Here is a 21,228-nt window from a genome sequence, read left to right as displayed (position 1 = left end):
GCTTTCCTGTTCTCTAATAGGGAAGCTTGCACTAATGCTGCTGGTGGTTTTCCTGTTCTCTACTAGGGAAGCTTGCACTGCTGCTGGTGGCTTTCCTGTTCTTTAATAGGGAAGGTTTCACTGCTGCTGGTGGCTTTCCTGTTCTCTAATAGGGAAGCTTGCACTAATGCTGCTGGTGGCTTTCCTGTTCTCTACTAGGGAAGCTTGCACTGCTGCTGGTGGCTTTCCTGTTCTCTAATAGGGAAGCTTTCACTGCTGCTGGTGGCTTTCCTGTTCTTTAATAGGGTAGCTTGCACTAATGCTGCTGATGCCTTTCCTGTTCTCTACTAGGGAAGCTTGCACTGCTGCTGGTGGCTTTCCTGTTCTCTAATAGGGAAGCTTGCACAAATGCTGCTGGTGGCTTTCCTGTTCTCTACTAGGGAAGCTTGCACTGCTGCTGGTGGCTTTCCTGTTCTCTAATAGGGAAGCTTTCACTGCTGCTGGTGGCTTTCCTGTTCTCTAATAGGGAAGCTTGCACTAATGCTGCTGGTGCCTTTCCTATTCTCTACTAGGGAAGCTTGCACTGCTGCTGGTGGCTTTCCTGTTCTCTAATAGGGAAGCTTGCACTAATGCTGCTGGTGGCTTTCCTGTTCTCTACTAGGGAAGCTTGCACTGCTGCTGGTGGCTTTCCTGTTCTCTAATAGGGAAGCTTCCACTAATGCTGCTGGCAGCTTTCCTATTCTCTAATGGAGAAGCTTGCACTGCTTCTGGTGGCTTGCCTGCTTTCTGATAGGGAAGCTTGTGCTGCTGATGTAGATCATTTATTGGCTCTTACTTTAAAAGGGAACTGTGTGCTGCAGGTTGGTTACCTGCTCTGTAATAGGGAAGCTTGCGCTTCGCTGGTGGCTTTCCTGTTCTCTAATAGGGAGCTTGCACTAATGCTGCTGGTGGCTTTCCTGTTTTCTAATAGGGAAGCTTGCACTGCTGCTGGTGGCTTTCCTGCTCTCTGACAGGGAAGCTTGTGCTGCTGATGTAGATAATTTATTGGTTCTCTAAAATAAAAGCTTGCATTGCCGCTGGTGGCTTTCCTGTTCTCTTATAGGGAAGCTTGCACTGCTGCCGGTGGTTTACTTCTTCTCTGATCAGCAAGCTTGTGCTGCTGATGCAGATCTTTTATTGGTTCTCTAATATGAAAGCTTGCACTACTGTTGCCGGTGGTTTACCTGTTCTCTGACAGGGAAGCGTGCATCAGTGGTTCGCCTGTTCTCAGATGGGGAAGCTTTTGATGCTGCTATCAGTCATTTAATGGGTCTCTATTAGGGAAACGTCCACTAATGCTGCTGGCAGCTTTCCTATTCTCTAATAGGGAAGCTTGCACTGCTGCTGGTGGCTTTCCTGGTCTCTGATCGGGAAGCTTGTGCTGCTGATGTAGATCGTTTATTGGTTCTTTCTTTAATAGGGAACTGTGTGCTGCTGCTGCAGGTTGGCTACCTGCTCTCTAAAAGGGAAGCTTGCACTTCTCTGGTGGCTTTCCTGCTCTCTGATAGGGAAGCTTGTGATTCTGCTGGTGGCTTTCCTGTTCTCTAACAGGGAAGCTTGCGCTGCTGCTGCCAGTGGTTTACCTGTTCTCTGTCAAGGAAGTTTGCACTGCTGCTGCAGGTGGGTTACCTGTTTTTCTGATTGGGAAGCTTGTGCTGCTACTGCCGACAGTTTACTTGTTGTCTGATAGGGAAGCTTGCACTGCTGCTACCAGTGGCTTTCCTGTTCTCTAATAGGGAAGCTTGTGCTGCTGCTGCAGGTGGGTTACCTGTTTTTTCTGATAGAGAAGCTTGTGCTGCTGCTGACGGACGTTTATTGGTTCTTTAATAGTTAAGCTTGCACTAATGCTGCCGGTGGCTTTCTTGTTCTCTAATAGGGAAGCTTGTGCTGCTGCTGCAGGTGGTTTACCTGTTCTCTAATAGGGAAGCTTGCACTAATGCTGCCGGTGGCTTTCTTGTTCTCTAATAGGGAAGCTTGTGCTGCTGCTGCAGGTGGTTTACCTGTTCTCTAATAGGGAAGCTTGTGATACTGCTGCCAGTGGTTTACCTGTTCTATGATAAAAAAAGCTTGTGCTGCTGATACCGGTCATTTATTGTTTCTTCTATAGGAAGCTTGCACTGCGGCTGTCGGTGGGTTACCTGTTCTCCAACAGGGAAGCTCGCTCTACTGCAGCAGGTGGTTTACCTGTTCTGTGCTGGGAAACTTGTGCTTCTGCTGCCGGCAGTTTACATGTTGTCTGATAGGGAAGCTTGCACTGCACTGCTGGTGGCTTTCCTGTTCTCGAATAGGGAAGCTTGTGCTGCTGCTGCAGGTAGGTTACCTGTTTTTCTGATAGGGAAGCTTGTGCTGCTGCTGTCAGACATTTATCGGTTCTTTAATAGAGAAGCTTGCACTAATGCTGCTGGTGGCTTTCTTGTTCTCTAATAGGGAAGCTTGTGCTGCTGCTGCAGGTGGTTTGCCTGTTCTTTGCTAGAATGCTTGTGCTGCTGCTGCAGGTGGTTTACCTGTTCTATGATAGGAAAGCTTGTGCTGCTGACACCAGTCATTTGTTGTTTCTTCTATAGGAAGCTTGCACTGCTGCTGCATGTGGTTTACCTGTTCTCTGATACTGAAGCTTGCGCTGCTGCTATTGGTCCTTTACAAGTTCTCTAATACGAAAGCTTGCACTGTTGCTGGTGGTTTTCCTGTTCTCTAACATGAAAGCTCGCACTACTGCTGCAGGTGTTTTGCCTGTTCTTTGCTAAAATGCTTGTGCTGCTGCTGCCGGTGGTTTACTTGTTCTCTGATAGTGAAGCTTGTGCTGCTGCGGCTGGTGGTTTACTTGTTCTCTGATAGTGAAGCTTGTGCTGCCGGTGGTTTACTTGTTCTCTGATAGGGAAGCTTGCACTGCTGCTTCAGATCGTTTATTAGTTCTTACTTTAATAGGGATACGTGTGCGGCTGCTGCAGGAGGGTTACCTGTTCTCTGAAGCTTTTGCTGCTGGTCGTTTATTGGTTCTCTAACAGGGAAGCTTGCACAGCTGCTGCCGGTGTTTTACTTCTTCCCCGATAGGTAAGCTTGCACTACTGCTGCTGGTGGTGTACTTCTTCTCTGATAGGGAAGCTTGCACTGCTGCTGCTGGTGGTTTACTTCTCCGGTAGGTAAGCTTGCACTACTGTTGCTGGTGATTTACTTCTTCTCTGGTAGGGAAGCTTGCACTGCTGCTGCTGGCGGTTTACATCTTCTGCGATAGGTAAGCCTGCACTGCTGCTGCTGGTGGATTACTTCTTCTCAGAAAGGGAAGCTTGCACTGCTGCTACTGGTGGTTTTCTTCTTCTCTGGTAGGGAAGCTTGCACTGCTGCTGCTGGCGGTTTACTTCTTCTGCGATAGGTAAGCCTGCACTGCTGCTGCTGGTGGTTTACTTTTTCTCTGATAGGGAAGCTTGCACTGCTGCTGCTGGTGGATTACTTCTTCTCTGATAGGGAAGCTTGCACTGTTGCTGCTGGTGGATTACTTCTTCTCTGATAGGGAAGCTTGCACTGCTGCTGCTGGTGGTTTACTTCTTTTCTGATAGGGAAGCTTGCACTGCTGCTGCTGGTGGTTTCCTTCTTCTCTGATAGGTAAGCTTGTGCTGCTGATACCAGTCATGTATTGGTTCTCTAATAGGGAAGTTGGCATTGCTGACAGTGGCTTACCCGATCTTCGGTTTACTGGTGCTGCGGGTCGGGTCGTCACCTGCTCTCTGACACGGATGGACGCTTGTGCTGCTGCTGCCTGCTCAAATCTTGTCAGGTGAAAAAACACAAAACTGTTACACACCGGATCAACTTGTAGTTCTCAAACTCTTGATTCCCACTTCCACAATCCTACCTGTCTCTTCAATGGCTGGAGGTCATAACACCAGCAGTCCCTGGTCTCTGGGGCGCATTCAGTCCTATACATACACACTTTATGAACCGCATTCACTCCTATACATGCACACTTTATGAACCGCATTCACTCGTAAACATGCACACTTTATGAACCGCATTCACTCATGTACATGCACACTTTATGAACCGCATTCACTCGTATACATTCACACTTCATGAACCGCATTGACTCGTATACAAGCACAGTTATTGAACCGCATTCACTCCTATACATGCACACTTTGTGAACCGCATTCACTTGTATACATGCACACTTTATGAACCGCATTCACTCCTGTACATGCACACTTTATGAACCGCATTCACTCCTATACATGCAGACTTTATGAACCGCATTCACTCCTATACATGCACACTTTGTGAACCGCATTCACTCGTATAAATGCACACTTTATGAACCGCATTCACTCCTGTACATGCACACTTTATGAACCGCATTCACTCCTGTACATGCAGACTTTATGAACCGCATTCACTCCTATACATGCACACTTTGTGAACCGCATTCACTTGTATACATGCACACTTTATGAACCGCATTCACTCCTGTACATGCACACTTTATGAACCGCATTCACTCGTATACATGCACAATTTATGAACCGCATTCACTCAGATACATGCACACTTTATGAACCGCATTCACTCGTACACATGCACACTTTATGCACTTTATGAACCGCATTCACTCGTATACATGCACACTTTATGAACCGCATTCACTCCTATACATGCACACTTTATGAGCCACATTCACTCCTATATATGCACACTTTATGAGCAGCATTCACTCCTTTACATGCATATTTTATGAACCGCATTCACTCGTATACATGCACACTAAATGAACCATATTCATTTGTATACATGAACACTTTATGAACTGTATTCACTCCTATACATGCACACTTTATGAACCACAGTCACTCCTATGCATGCACACTTTATGAACCGCATTCACTCGTATACATGCACACTTTATGAGCCGCATTCACTCCTATACATGCACACTTTGTGAACCGCATTCACTCGTATAAATGCACACTTTATGAACCGCATTCACTCCTGTACATGCACACTTTATGAACCGCATTCACTCCTGTACATGCAGACTTTATGAACCGCATTCACTCCTATACATGCACACTTTGTGAACCGCATTCACTTGTATACATGCACACTTTATGAACCGCATTCACTCCTGTACATGCACACTTTATGAACCGCATTCACTCGTATACATGCACAATTTATGAACCGCATTCACTCAGATACATGCACACTTTATGAACCGCATTCACTCGTACACATGCACACTTTATGCACTTTATGAACCGCATTCACTCGTATACATGCACACTTTATGAACCGCATTCACTCCTATACATGCACACTTTATGAGCCACATTCACTCCTATATATGCACACTTTATGAGCAGCATTCACTCCTTTACATGCATATTTTATGAACCGCATTCACTCGTATACATGCACACTAAATGAACCATATTCATTTGTATACATGAACACTTTATGAACTGTATTCACTCCTATACATGCACACTTTATGAACCACAGTCACTCCTATGCATGCACACTTTATGAACCGCATTCACTCGTATACATGCACACTTTATGAACCAAATTCACTCGTATACATGCACACTTTATGAACCACATTCACTCCTGTAGATGCAGACTTTATGACCCGCATTCACCCCTTACATGCACACTTTATGAACTGCATTCACTTGTATACATGCACACTTTATGAACTGCAGTCACTCCTATACATGCACACTTTATGAACCGCATTCCCTTGTATACATGCACACTTTATGAACAGCATTCACTTGTATATATGCACACTTTATGAATCGCATTCACTCCTATACATGCACACTTTATCAACAGCATTCACTCGTATACATGCACACTTTATGAACTGCATTCACTCCTATATATGCATACTTTATGATCCGCATTCACTCCTGTACATTTACACTTTATGAACAGCATTCACTCCTGTACATGCACACTTTATGAGCCGCATTCACTCCTATACATGCACAGGTTATGAGCCGCATTCACTCCTATACATACACACTTTTTCATTCACTCATATACATACACACTTTTTAAACCAAATTCACTCGTATACATGCACACCTTATGAGCCGCATTCACTCCTATACATGCACACATTATGAGCCACATTCACTCCTATACATGCACACTTTATGAACCGCATTCACTCCTATACATGCACACTTTATGAACGCATTCACTAGTATGCATGCACACTTTATGAGTGGCATTCACTCCTATACATGCACACTTTATGAGCCGCAGTCACTTCTATACATGCACCCTTTATGAACTGCATTCACTCGTATACATGCACACTTTATGAGCCGCATTCACTCGTATACATGCACACTTTATGAGCTGCATTCACTCGTATACATGCACACTTTATGAGCCGCATTCACTCCTATACATGCACACTTTATGAACCGCATTCATTTGTATACATGCACACTTAATGAACCAAATTCACTCGTATACATGCACACTTTATGAACCGTATTCACTCCTATACATGCATACTTTATGAACCACAGTCACTCCTATACATGCACACTTTATGAACCGCATTCACTCATATACATGCACACTTTATGAACCGAATTCACTCGTATACATGCACACTTTATGAACCACATTCACTCCTGTAGATGCAGACTTTATGAACCTCATTCACTGCTATAGTGCACACTTTATGAACCACGTTCACTCTTATACATGCAGACTTTATGAACCGCATCCACTCCTATACATGCAGACTTTATGAACCGCATTCACCCCTTACATGCATACTTTATGAACTGCATTCACTCGTATACATGCACACTTTATGAACCGCATTCACTCCTATACATGCACACTTTATGAACTGCATTCCCTCCTATACATGCACACTTTATGAACCGCATCCACTCCTATACATGCACACTTTATGAACCGCATTCACTTGTATACATGCACACTTTATGGAGCAAATTCACTCCTATACATGCACACTTTATGAACCACATTCACTCCTATAGATGCAGACTTTATGAACCGCATTCACTCCTGTGGATGCACACTTTATGAACCACATTTACTCCTATACATGCAGACTTTATGAGCCGCATCCACTCCTATACATGCAGACTATATGAACCGCATTCACCCCCTTACACGCACACTTTATGAACTGCATTCACTCGTTTACATGCACACTTTATGAACCGCATTCACTCCTATACATGCACACTTTATGAACTGCATTCACTCCTATGCATGCACACTTTATGAACCGCATCCACTCAAATACATGCACACTTTATGAACCGCATTCACTCCTATACATGCACTCTTTATGAACCGCATTCACTCGTACATATGCACACTTTTTGAACCACATTCATTTGTATACATGCACACTTTATAAACAGCCTTCACTCGTATACATGCGCACTTTATGAACCGCATTCACTCGTATACATGCACTCATTATGAACCGCACTCACTCGTATATATGAACAATTTATGAGCCGCATTCACTCCCAAGCATGCACACTTTATGAACTGCATTCACTCGTATACATGCACACTTTATGAACCGCATTCACTCCTATACATGCACACTTTATGAGCTGCATTCACTCGTATACATGCACACTTTATGAACCGCATTCACTCGTATATATGCACACTTTATGAACTGCATTCATTCCTGTACATGCACACTTTATGAACTGCATTCACTCCTATAGGTGCACACTTTATGAACCTCATTCACTAGTTTGCATGCAGACTTTATGAACCACATTTACTCCTACACATGAACAGTATATGAACCTTATGCAGCCATGGAAGCCTTTCTGCAAACGTCTGCTCCGCTGTTAAGTATGGTATTAAAACTGCATTTTTTACTACTGAAAATAAGGCTAACATGGGCTGTTGACCAGAAACGTAACTACTGCAGCCCTGCTTTCCCTACCTTAGTTCCTCCTATGGGATGATTGAGACCTTGCGGATCCCCCTCTTGATTAATTCTTAATAGTGGATCTTTAATTTAAGAGCAAAGCCCTTATGCCTCCCTTTTCTACAGTCCTCGGCAAAGTGCCACTGAATACACTGAACAACTTGCAGGATTTTCTCTACCTCTTCCTGGTGCCGCAGAATCTCTCTTAGCTAAGGTCCCAACGATGAGCCTAAAACGTCAAAAGTGTTCACCCAATCCGGAGCAGTTCACTTTCTGAATGTCATATTTACCTTATTAATACCTCTGTACCCATCCAGTCCACTGGTCTGACTACCTAGCCATTCTTTTCAAAGTCCATGGTTTAGCTTTGACGCCAGGGAGAAGACTTCTATTCCGGGACTCACAGGAAACTGGAAAGAACTGAGAGTTCCCGCTTCCCAGAACCTCAGGGGTGAGCTGCAGAACGTTGGGATACTCTCTAACAGATCCAGAAGTCAGTCCTCTGTAACTCAGCATTCACTATAGGGTTAGACCAGTTAGTTACCAGCAAACTGAACTCCACCTCATGTGTCAAAAAAACAAGAATACCCAGTAGAAAAAAGTTGAAGAAACTGATAGTATAGTGTCAGAATTGAACAATCGCTGAACATGGTCAAAGAATTGTGCAAGATCTACTCTGATTTTACCAATGCTCAAGGTGCACAAACCTCCCTCTCCCAATGTAGGTGATGATTTTTCCTTAAACCTTCTGGTAAAAAGTGGCATTATTTGACTAGCTAATAGGACATAGGTCAACTACTCCGTTAGAATCAGTTGTGCCTTTGTCTCCGCTCGATGTAGTCAAGCTTCTTACCGCTTGTGTCCATCAGGTTCTCCTAATGACCCCGGTCCCTCTAGCTAGTTAAAGAAATGGGAGCCTCCATTGTGGACCGCCTCTGTACGTTTTTAAACAGGTCCCTGGTCTCAGGTATTGTTTCCAAGGCTTGGAAAACTGCAATAAGGACACCTTTACTGAATCAACAAAACTTGGATCCTAGGACACTAGCAGATCTGATGCTAATTTCCCTTTTACCCTTCTTAGGGCAATTACCTGAGAAGATGGTGGCTTCTCAGCTCCAGAGGTTTGTAGCAACTGGTAATATTATGGACAGCGTCCAAGTGTTTTTTTGCCCATACTGGTTTTTGCCCATCCAGAGGTACAGACTAAACCATGATGTGAGCCCATGATGGCCTTCAGTTGGGGGTTGATGGTGGTGGTTTGGTGGGCAGGGTTTCAGCTTAACATGTCTGCAGCATTCAACACCACTAGTGATCACCTCTTAATAAACAGGTTATACCACATTGGTTGTCGAAGCATAATATTGAACAGGTTTAATTATTTTCTATCCAACATATCTCAGAAGGTTGTCCTGCCTCAATTTACATCGCCTGCATGTGAGGGTTTAACATCTGTGTGGAACCCCTAACTCACCTGCTTCATAATTTTAGCATAAAAATGGATATGCATATAGATGGCACGCAACTCAGCTGAACCTCCTGCAGTCTGTTAACTCTGCAGCTCACCAGACAGCCTGCTTAGCAGCTGCTAGTTGGTGGATGCTTGTCAATTTTCTGAAGTTGGATCCATCAAAGCTGGAAGTTATTTTAACTGATATGCCATCCCCTTTATGGAATGACATAGAATGGTTTCGGTTGATGGACTCTCATCCTTCTCCCGCCAAGATAATCTTAGCCTTACTTTGGGAATGTCTGACATAATATCGACAGACAGAATATCTACATACAAAAATATCGACACAAAAATATCGAAATCAAAAATATCGGAGTCATATCTTCATAAAGGTAAGTACAAAAATATCGAAAAATTAATATCGTAGTACAAAAATATCGAAATTAAAAATATCGTTTTTTTAAATGTATTAATAATGTACAAATAATTTTAAAATACATATAATTTTACAAATATTAAATAAAAATATTAAAACATAAAAATTAAAACTAATACATATACATTTAAAATAAATTAAAAACGTAATAATTTAATGTAATTTTATTTTTTTAATTTCATTTAATTGATTTAATTTAAATTTATTTTATTTTTACCCTGTACGCCTGTACCCCAAAAACCCAAAACTGACCCTGAACCCTAAAAATATCCCTGTCCCCCAAAAACCCAAAACTGACCCTGAACCCTAAAAATACCCCTTTACCCAAAAACCCAAAACTGACCCTGAACCCTAAAAATACCCCTTTCCCCAAAAACTGAAAACTGACCCTGAACCCAAAAAATACCCCTTTACCCAAGAACTAAAAACTGACCCTGAACCCTAAAATTACCCCTTTACCCAAAAACTGAAAACTGACCCTGAACCCTAAAAATACCCCTTTACCCAAAAACTGGAAACTGACCCTGAACCCTAAAAATACCCCTTTACCCAAAAACTGAAAACTGACCCTGAACCCTAAAAATACCCCTTTACCCAAAAACTGAAAACTGACCCTGAACCCTAAAAATACCCCTTTACCCAAGAACTGAAAACTGACCCTGAACCCTAAAAATACCCCTTTACCCAAAAACCCAAAACTGACCCTGAACCCTAAAAATACTCCTTTACCCAAAATTAATTAATATTATTTAATTACCAATTAATTATTAATTAACAATAACAATAAAGTAAATATATTAGCACATTAGCTGTAATTAATTTAATTTAATAATTAGTATTATTTTTTCCCAATTAATTAATTAACAATAACAAAAAATTATATATATAAAAATTACTCTAATTAATGTAATTAACTAATTAATATTAATTAATTACCAATTAATTAATAATTAAAAATATGTACAAAATTATATTAATTAATTAACTAATTAATATTAATTAATTACCAATTAATTATTAATTAAAAATATTTACAAACATATATTAATTAATTAATTATTATTAAATTACTTCCCACCCTATTCCCCTATAAACCCACAACCCGCTCTGATACTAAAACGCAAAATGTAAACAAATTTACAAATTTTCAAACATACATTACAAAACATGTTTAACAAACATATAAACAACATAATAAAATACATAACACTAAACAAAATTTCAATATTAGTAAAATTCGATATTAGTAACATACATACCTTAAAAAAACGATATTCTGTCTGTCGATATTTTGGACATCGATATTCTATACTGTCGAAATTAAAACATCGATATTATTGTATATCGATATTTTAATTTCGATATTTTGTCTTATACCCTTACTTTGGCTTACCTTTGACCCTGATGATGCTGCTGCTATTTTAAGTGCCTTTTTTCCACCTCAAAGTTCATTGACACAATCCCACCTTTCTAAGCCTCTAATTGCATATCCAGGTGACCAACACTTTTATTCAGTTCTAAATGACTATGGCAGCTGTGCTTACTGGACCCTCACAGAAAACCCTCAGTTGTCGCTAGTTGATTCAAAGTGGAAGGAATAGACTAAAATCAGCATGGAGAAATGAGATCATATTCACTATCTTTCACTTACTGCACTGGCTTTCAAATTAAAATCATTAATGATCAGTCACAGAGAAATCTACTCAAATCAATCTTTATTCCGATAAAATATCCATAAAAGAAACACACAAAAGCAATTCCAAAGGATCTTAAGATTCTATATAAAATCCATAAAAGTGACCACGTAATGTGGACATTTATTTATTTATACTGAAGCAGGCTGACGGATACCAAGTTGGAATTAACTCAACGGTCATCAGGTTATAAGACATTATAAATATATGTACTCCTCTTCTCCACCAAATTTTGTTGGTCATTCCATCTTGCTCTTTAAGATCCTTTCACCAATACGTTTTGGTCATTTCACCGTCACAGAAAGCTCGTTCTGGAGACATAGCTTTTGTCAGTTGCTGCTGACAAACTGTGGAACGCTCTCTTGCTTTATCTCTGTGCATAACACTCTGCTTCTATCTTTTGGTAAGATTTGAAAACTTTGCTTTTCATTCAATAACTTTGTTTCCTTTTTTGTGGTAATTGGATTACGTCAGTCAGCGCATAGAAGCCTGGGTGCCCGTGCAGCCTATAAATTCGTAGTAATATAACATAAAATAACCTGTGGTTTTCCTACTTTTCAATAGAGAAGTTTACACTGAGGTTTTCGTTAGTTTCTTGTTCCTTGATTGGGAAGATTACAATGCTACTGTTGGTGTCGGAAATGTTACCTACAATGGAAGCTTGAGGGGCTGCTGCCAGTGGATAACTGAGGGTGGAAAAGAGAAGCTTGCACTGCTGCTGCCAGTGTATTACTGGTACTCTAATAGAGAAGCTTGCACTGCTGCTGCCAGTGTATTACTGGTACTCTAATAGAGAAGCTTGCACTGCTGCTGCCAGTGTATTACTGGTACTCTAATAGAGAAGCTTGCACTGCTGCTGCTGCCAGTGTATTATTGGTCCTCGTACATAGAAGCTTGCACTGCTGCCGCCAGTTAACTGCTGGTAACTGAATATGAAAGATTGCATTGCTGCGGCCGGTGGATTACTGGTACTCTAACAGAGAACCTGTGGTCTAATGGCTAGGACGGTCAACCTCAAATGTGGGAAAACGGGTTCGAGTCTCGGCAATCATCCTCTGATTCTGGGCAAATCATGAAATCTCCCCGTGCCTAACAACTACAAAAAATGTGTCCTTGTGTAACGCAACTGGTTCTCATGTAAAGCGCTCTGATACCTTTGGGTCAAGTTCACTCTATATAAAACTCTGCGGCTGCTGCCAGTGTATTACTGGTACTGCAACAGAGAGGCTTGTGCCACTGCTGTCAGGGGATTACTGGTACCCTAACATAGAAGCTGTCATGTGTTTATGGCATCGCCCTGTGTAGCTTTTCCCTATGTTAGCCTATTTGTGTACATTGTAGGCAGCATTTTCTTTTGCACACCTTACTATATAAATACACTTAATTTAATACACTTAATTTGTGCCACATTTTTCTTTCACACGGAACCTGCATATGTTTTCTTGTTCTCTTGTTTTCCTGGGATTTAGTCTGAACAGCACAGACAAGGCCAAACAACAATACCCCTTGTTATTCTCTTTGACCAGTCACTAGCACCTAGACATAACACAAGACTGCAGCTGCTGTTTATGAGCACACGTCTTGTCATATAACTGAGCACAGGTGTATAAGTTAGACACACTGAACGAACATTCTGAGACAAGATTGCTTCATCATCTGAGATGTAGAACGTCCATCTGTGTATGCTAAGGAACGGGTCCACCACTAATCCCAGAGTTCTTTGATATATAATCATCTTGTTTCAGTAGAAGGGAGGGAGCTTTTTTTTATAATATATGGTTTTTTGACCATGCTAACAGTATATTTAGCATGCATTTGTTTTCTAATTGTGGAACGAATACTGCAGTTAAGGACACAATAGTTTGAATAAATATTCTAAAATTCCTTCGTGTCCCTTGTATTTTTTTATTGGGGACAAGTACGAGTGAGGGAGCGAAAGGGTGTGTCCTTTTACCACGATCCCTGAGAGGATCGAAAGTGTTGTGTTCAGGGGCACCAATTCACTCGTATCTCTGGTAAGGTTAGGAGCGCAAGTGAGGCATTATAGCTAGTCGGACTTGAGCTCATAGATACTGAGATAGTATGATGACTCAGTCGCTACATGCCAATGGTTTACGATCCCAAGCATAGTTCTGTTCCTGAGCAGAATCCAAGGAACAAAGCTTGAGCTGCTGCCGCCAGTGGATTACTGGTACTCTGACAGGGGAGCTTGAGTGATTGCTGTTAGTGGATTGCTGCTGGTACTCTAACAGAGACACTTGTGTGGCTACTGCCAGTGAATTACTGGTACTCTAACAGAGGAGCTGGTGTTGTTGCTCCCTGTGGATTACTGGTGTTCTAATAGAGACGCTTGCCCTTCCTCTGACAGTGGATGACTGGTACTCTAATAGAGACGCTTGCCTTTCCTCTGACAGTGGATTACTGGTATTCTAATAGAGAAGCTTGCACTGCTGCTGCCAGTGAATTACTGGTTCTTTAATACAGTCGCTTGTGCTGCTGTTGCAAGTGGTTTATCCATTTTCTGCTGGCCTATGGGTTCGTTGAAAGGGAAGTACTCATTGCTGCTGGTAGATTACTTTTATTTGATAGTGAAGCTTGCACTGCTGCTGCCTGTGTTGCACCTGTTCTCTATATGTGATGAAAGCTTGTTGTACTGTTTTCTAACTTGTTCTGTTTGTGACGGAAGCCTGCACAGGTGTACCTCTTGTTTTACCAGTTCTATTTGTATGTCCTGCTGCATCTTCTGAATATGGTGTGTGTTTGTGGATGGGTGTGTGTGCATGTGTGTATGTGTGCCTGTGTGCCCGGGTGAGAGGATAGTGAGAAAGAGATAAGCTTGCTGTGATTACCTACCTCATGCTGCACCTAAATGTTATCTGAGGGACGCGTGCATGTCTCGTGCAAACTACACCTGTTCTTTGCATGTGAGTATGTATGTGCGTCTATATACTCACACTGATGCCTTCTTTTGCTTAGGCTGAGCCTACTGTTGGTGTAGGGAGCTTTCCCTGCTGCTGACTGCTGTTTCTGTTAATTTTGTGTCTGAGAGATGCTTGCATGTGGGCTGCATATGCTGTACTTCCTCTGTCTGTTAGAGAGCACACAATTAATTGCATCGCTGCGGCAGTTATTTTTGCGCTGCGCGGCTTTTTTCCAAAAGCCGGGGTTACATGACGAGCTCAGCTGGTCATCCGCACACGACCACCGTGGCTGATGACGAGCTGAGCACGTCATCAGCATCGAAGGGGTTAAAACCCCTGCCCTCCCCTTTTTGTGTGAGGGAAGCTTACACTGCTGATGCCCCTGCTGTAAGTGATCTCTGTGAGGGATATTTGCTCTTCTCTCTCCCCACACTCACTCCTGGTTGTTTGTTTTCTCTTGCAGGGCCACAATGATGCACCCTCTCTTTCTGTTCCTGTGCTCCGCACTGATGGCCGAAGCAGCAGTCGGTAAGTTAGCACTTACAATGAAGCATCAGAAAGCAGTGCTTTCTTTCAGGTTACACAATGTGTTTAGATGTATTAGAATGAGGAATGTATTGTGAAGCATTGATGATGTTGCTGGAAGGGGGTGTCGGAAATGTTCTAGGAAAAAGCTGTTATCTGGTATACAGCTGGAGGTTCCTTACTTGGCAACTACATGTCTTGGAATAAAAGAAGGTGAAAAATGACACTAGAGTGTCTTTAGTTACCACACCCTACCTTATTTGACTGTTTTACACTGCTAAATCCAGTCAATCAAAGGCTAATATTTTGATGAAATGTTTATTTTGAGCAGTTGAACCTCGCCCTGGAACATGCGAACAATTAGCATCAATCATAGTCTAAGCACACATCTTGCATTATATTGTATTATATTGTGTCAGATGTGTTGGTCTGTCCTAATACTTACACAAATAACAATGTAAATACCACTATTTTGTCTCAAATCAAATCAAATCAAATAAGCTTTATTTCGGTTTTTTAGTTTAAAACCATAAAAGCAGCAAAAGGAAAGACCTACATGTATATAAAAAAATCAACAGTTCATTTCAATGTTGAGAAAAGCAAACTAAGACCAATCTAGTGCAAAATAAACGCATGGTAAACAGAGTCCCCTATCACCAAGTGTTATAGTTCAAAGCTCTGGGGCCAGGGTAAAAATCAAACAAGTCCCAAATAGAAATAGGGCCATCTCCAATATTGGGCTGGGAAAATCTTAAAAATGGGACAATATTCCTGTGTTTGAAATTGATTAGTATCAGGTCTCCCGGAATGTCTTTTTGCGACCTCCCTAGCCATCCCACCCTCCTGACGCTCAGGATTCCGCCATCTAGGTCGGGTGGCAGCGGTCTGTTGTTATTGAGCCAAAAGATGGCTTTGTTCAGCAGATCCTGGCTTGTTTCATGTTTGTCAAGACTGAGTTCAGGGACCCCGGAGAGAACAGTCACATAGGGGGTGGCTTCAGGGGGTAGATTCCTTCGGTGTCTTCTTTCTTGAGGGAGCCTAGGGGCTTTGAGAGGGGGGCGAGTGGGCTTAGGAGTAACTTTTCTGCCACTTGGGATGGGTGTGCTGAGAGAAGGATCAATTGTTCGTTCTTTCCTGTGTTCGATGGACTTGGGGTTCACAAGGTTAGTAGAGAGGGTAGGACGAGTGGGAATAACAGTATTTACAGGTGATGGTAGAATCTTTTGTACTATTTGTTCAACATCAGACAACCTATTTCCCAGATCCTGAATTTTTGAGAGCAAAGGTGATAAAGCTGCATTCAACAGTCGTTCAATATGAGCCAGTAGGGTCGATTGGAAGGGGGAAACAGAGTCATTTGATGTGATCACTGTCTTAAATGGCGTTGATACGCTTGGGTTGACAGAGGAAAAAGAGGGGCTACAACACAATCGGGCGGAATTTGGTAGGTTAACCTCATTGTGCCTTTTGCTGACTGGTTCCCGAAACGGAGTATCAGATGGAGGTAGAATTGTTTCAGGGGCCTGGGAAGTGCATTTTATGAGATCCGTATCTCTGTCCACTGAGGGGGAAGTAGAAATATCAGGGGCATAGTTAGTGCCACATAAGGCATTCAGTTCATCCCAGACAGACATACTAGTTAAGGTGCAAAAAGGGCCCCAATATGTCACTAAACAAATCACAACGCACAAGAAAAGGGTAAAGTGTCTCTATACCTCATCCATTGATGGGGCCAAGCGGGGTGGCCCGTCCCGTCCTCCTCGGGTCCTCTGAGGCCACAGAGGGCCCGCCCTTTGCCCGGGCTTCGCCCGGCGTCCCGCGGAGCCGAGCGGTGCTCCCCTTGTAGGCGCCTCCTGGCGCTTCTGGCGTGATTCACGAAGCAGCGCCGCCGGGAGATGTAGTCCCGGAGCGGCGGCGCTGTGGACTGCCCAATTGGACTCCTGGCGGTGGCGGCAATGTTGGGGTCCTGCACGTCTGTCCCCTTCTCCTGCCCGGTAAGTTTCTCCTGCCCCCACGCTCCGCCGAGCGGTGCTCCCCTTGTAGGCGCCTCCTGGCGTGATTCACGAAGCTGCGCCGCCGCTAGGGCCGCCGGGAGGTGTAGTCCCGGAGCGGCGGCGCTGTGGACTGCCCAATTGGACTCCTGGCGGTGGCGGCAATGTTGGGGTCCTGCACGTCTGTCCCCTTCTCCTGCCCGGTAAGTTTCTCCTGCCCCCACGCTCCGTGGAGCGGTGCTCCCCTTGTAGGCGCCTCCTGGCGCTTCTGGCGTGATTCACGAAGCAGCGCCGCTGCTAGGGCCGCCGGGAGATGTAGTCCCAGGGCGGCGGCGCTGTGGACTGCCCAATTGGACTCCTGGCGGTGGCGGCAATGTTGGGGTCCTGCACGTCTGTCCCCTTCTCCTGCCCGGTAAGTTTCTCCTGTCCCTTATTTCTTTTATAGCGCTGCTCAACCCAATCCAGGGTGTCGGAGCGCTTTACGTCACTCATACACATTATACACTTACAATAAATCCTATGTGTGTAAATCAATTTACATAGGATAGTGAGGGTTACAAGGTGTAGGAGTCACATTTCCTTTACTTCATAGTTCACTGTGCTATATTAGAAGGATTTTAATTTATGAACTGCAAGTAACTAAAGGTTCTCTTTGTTAAAAGCAATAACCCACCTACCCATTTAAATTAAATAAAAATCCATCATCTGTGTGTCACATGATGTGCTTTACGGGAGACACATGATGTGCTTTACGGGAGACATATTAACCCTCTTTGCTACTTTGATTCAAAACTGGGACTAAATAAAACACCTGTCCAAGTGCATTAACCTCCAGAGTTATCTTAACGTTGTTATTAATTCCTGAGATTTACTGGGCACACAGAGATCTATGCAGCAGGTGCCTTAACCCGATAAGATATGTTAAAATGCACACTTTGCTACCAATTAAGCAGAACAGATATAGTGTCATGTTTCTGCTTGTTGCCAATTTCTTTCTGGCAGAGTTTTAATAAATAAATGTACAAGTGGAGGCCTAGATTTTGCGCTGGGGTTGCTTCATTTTTTTGGCACAATTCTGACGCAGAATCGAACTCATTAAATATTGTAATGCGCTCAAATGAACTTATGATGGACCTGCTTAACATATGTGAGGTCTTAGAATCTGATGTCATTTTTAATGTGATAGAATTTCCTCTGAGGTCATGGGTGGTGATGTCACGTACAATGTCACGCGCTGTGATGTCACTTACATATTGCCTAACTTGGTTAGTGAGTTAGTGTTTAGTGGTTAGTGGTTAGTTCTTTTTTTAGGACTTGTTCCCTGGTGGTAGAAGTATAATGGAGAATTGGTGTTGGTGGTTGTAGGAGGCTGGCTTAGTATATGGTGCCCATTGTCAGAAGTGATGCACCTTACACTAATCCAGGCAACCTACATGGTACATTAGTGGTCTTTGATAACCATACAAATCTCTCAATGAGGTAGCTGTGAAGAGCAGCCTTCAGCCTTATCTTGAAGGAGTGTAAAGCAGTTTGTTTTACCACATTTAATCAACAGTGTAGATTAGATGAAAAATAACCACACATTGTTTATAAAAATAAGTCTATTCTATATCCTGCACGGAGATATGGAGAGAACAATACACACAAGAATACTTCAAAATAATCAGGTAATAGCTTAAATATATACTGGTCTCCAGGGGAAGACCAAACCATATACTAAGAAACTGGAATACAAACTGCAAAGGAGAATGATACTTGCACAAGAAGACTCAGAGGGGCTAGGGACGCAAGGAGCCACCCAAGGTAAGTACCCAGAAACAGAGGATGTGTGCAGAGTGGAAACATAGCCGCATGTCCAATGTTAGCCAATGGAGACGTTGCGGTTCCATTTTTAAAGAAGGACCCTTCACAGAGGACCCTGAGGAAACCCTTTGGAAGACGGGAGATTGGAGAACCCCCTCCCATCCATGAATGCCCCAGGTACCTGCACCAGGGAAGCCAGGTGCATAGGGGTGAAGTGATGTCGGAACCTGCCATAGACGACAATGAAAGACTTAGAAGAAGATGCTTCTGGAGACGCCTGTCAAGGAGTTCAGTGGAATCTTGAAGAGGAGAACCTGCCAGCAGAGGGGCCAGAGCCTATGACACTTGGAAGTGACCAGCAGGCACAGAAGCACAATGCTCACCAATGTTAGGAGGTTCAGGAGTGAAGATGATGACCTTGTCGTTGCAGCTGTGAGGACCAGGCAATGCTGAGGGAGACCAGGAGCCATGCACAAGCTGTCCTACGTCGAGTATCGGTGTCCAGTTGGTTGGTGTCTGGCAGGAGCACCAACAAACCTTGGGTAGCCATAACTGGTGGGGAAAGTGAAAAGATGCAAACGTTGGGACCAGAAAGGTCCAAGGGACTCACCAAGTGCTGGAGAGTCATAGCTGGCTCTGAGCAAGCAGGGGAGCCCACTGAAGCAAAGGAAGATGCTCAAGAGGACCCACAGGCTGAAGGTACAGGAGGCGCAAAAGAACCTCAGTCCGCTCACCAAAAATGGAGGCCCACGGTGCAGTGGATGCAGTGACGATGCTAATCTTTGAGAGATGAGGTGCTAGAGGCTGGAGCTTCTTGTAGCCTGAAGATCTTTGGATTACAGAGATAACAAGGCTTGGCAAAGGCAAGTCAACAAAGTGCACAGAGGTTTGGGCCCAGCAGCTCTGATAAGGGATACGGTCCTCAAAATTGCAGATAGACAGGTCAGGCCTCAAGGGAGCTCCAACACCACCACCTGTGTTGCTGGGCCTCAGGAAGTCCATAGCACAGGAGGAGCAGCAGACCGGTCAACTTCGATGCGGTGCCTGCAGATGCACAGGAGTGACTCCTTCACCCCAAGGGAGATTACTTAGAATGGCCTTGATGCCCAAAGGACTTCTGGAGAACCTGCATGAAGCACAGACACAGATGACTCAGAAGATTTGAAGAACTGCGAGAGCAGGAGCAGCAGGAGTCTTACTTGATGCAGTCTTGGTTCCAGCCAAAGTCCAAGTGTCCAGGCGGTTAAAGAGTGTCTTGGCTTCAGAGGTAGGTCTTGTTCCATGATGAATCTGAGGACCCACCCACAGGGAAAACCTTAAGTACCCTATGAATAGGGTTGGAAAGACGGGAGTCTCTCCCAGAGGAGGGGCTGTCCAGTTTCATGCCAGAGTGGGAACTAAGGGTTTCTGAACTGACTCAAACTGGAGTGCGCAAGAAGGGCACCAAATGTAATTGCTCTTTAAATCAAACCCTTGACAGACAAGACCATGTAAATTTCTGTCCCATTTTTCTGCTGTCATCCATCACCAAGATTTTAGAGAAGTTCATAAACAAGCAGCTCTGTGCTTTTTGAGAACAAAGTGTGCTTCTTAACCATACTCATTCGGGCTATCCCACCCCCGGGTGTCAGCACCGTACACACCCTGTTAGAGGTCTCAGATACAATTAGGCTGGCGGTAGATCAAGGGAAGCAGGTGGCACTGATCCTCTTTGATCTATCCGCGGCTTTTGACCCAGTCTCACATTCGCCACTCGTGCAGCATCTCGAAGCCATTGTCTGTGGTTCTGCTTTGGCATGGCTCCAATCCTTTTTGGCAGACTGGTCTTCGTCAGTCTTGATGGTTCCATTCCCTCTGATCCTAAACCATTGGGTTATGGGGTCCTTCAGGGGTCTACTCTAAGGGGGTCAGTAGGATGTCGGGCGGATTGCCTCCGCCAGGCTGGCGGTAACCACCGCCGGCCTGGCGGAGACAATCCGCCCAACATCCACACTAGTTTCCCCCCCCCGCCATATTAGTATGGCGGGGGGGACCTTGGCGGACGGAAAGACCGCCCGCCGCTTTTCCGCCCCGGTCGCCTTGCGGCCGGGGCGGAAAAGGAATAATATGGTGGCGGTGTCTATCAGACACCGCCAGCCATATTATGATAGGCATTTTTCAATGCCGCCACTGAAAGGCATGTGGACTTCACTCTGGGGGCCCCATGTGGGCCCCCAGAGTGAAGGAGAGTAGGGGGGTGCACACGGGGGGTACTTTTGGTACCGCCCTGCATTTGCATAATCAAAGCAGCAGGCACCGCGCGGTGCCTGCCGCTTTGATTATGCAAATGCTGAAATGCATTTTTAGCATTGTGGCAGGCACTGCAGAGAGCACCGCCCGCACTCTGCAACCCTTTGGCAACCCTAATTAAAACCTTTGGAGTACAGACAATATCTTATGCAG

The 21,228-nt window shown here is 44.0% G+C and overlaps 1 protein-coding gene across 3 annotated transcripts in view; it reads left to right on the top strand.

Moving 5' to 3' along the window:
* The window catches only part of LOC147701280 (phospholemman-like), a 358,878-nt gene that overhangs the window by 180,898 nt on the left and 156,752 nt on the right, over window positions 1-21,228 (top strand). For all 3 annotated transcript variants that reach the window (XM_086930013.1, XM_086930012.1, XM_086930011.1), the window contains one exon: window positions 14,931-14,995. In XM_086930013.1, the coding sequence (XP_086786139.1) occupies window positions 14,938-14,995 (58 nt within the window). In that variant the 5' untranslated portion in view covers window positions 14,931-14,937. The remainder of the gene's footprint in view (window positions 1-14,930; window positions 14,996-21,228) is intronic.

The sequence above is a fragment of the Lissotriton vulgaris genome, chromosome 7, assembly GCF_964263255.1.
Source record: "Lissotriton vulgaris chromosome 7, aLisVul1.2, whole genome shotgun sequence".
Taxonomy (NCBI): Eukaryota; Metazoa; Chordata; class Amphibia; order Caudata; family Salamandridae; genus Lissotriton; species Lissotriton vulgaris.
Note: the sequence above shows the minus strand (reverse complement) of the source record. Positions and strands in the feature narration are given on the sequence as shown.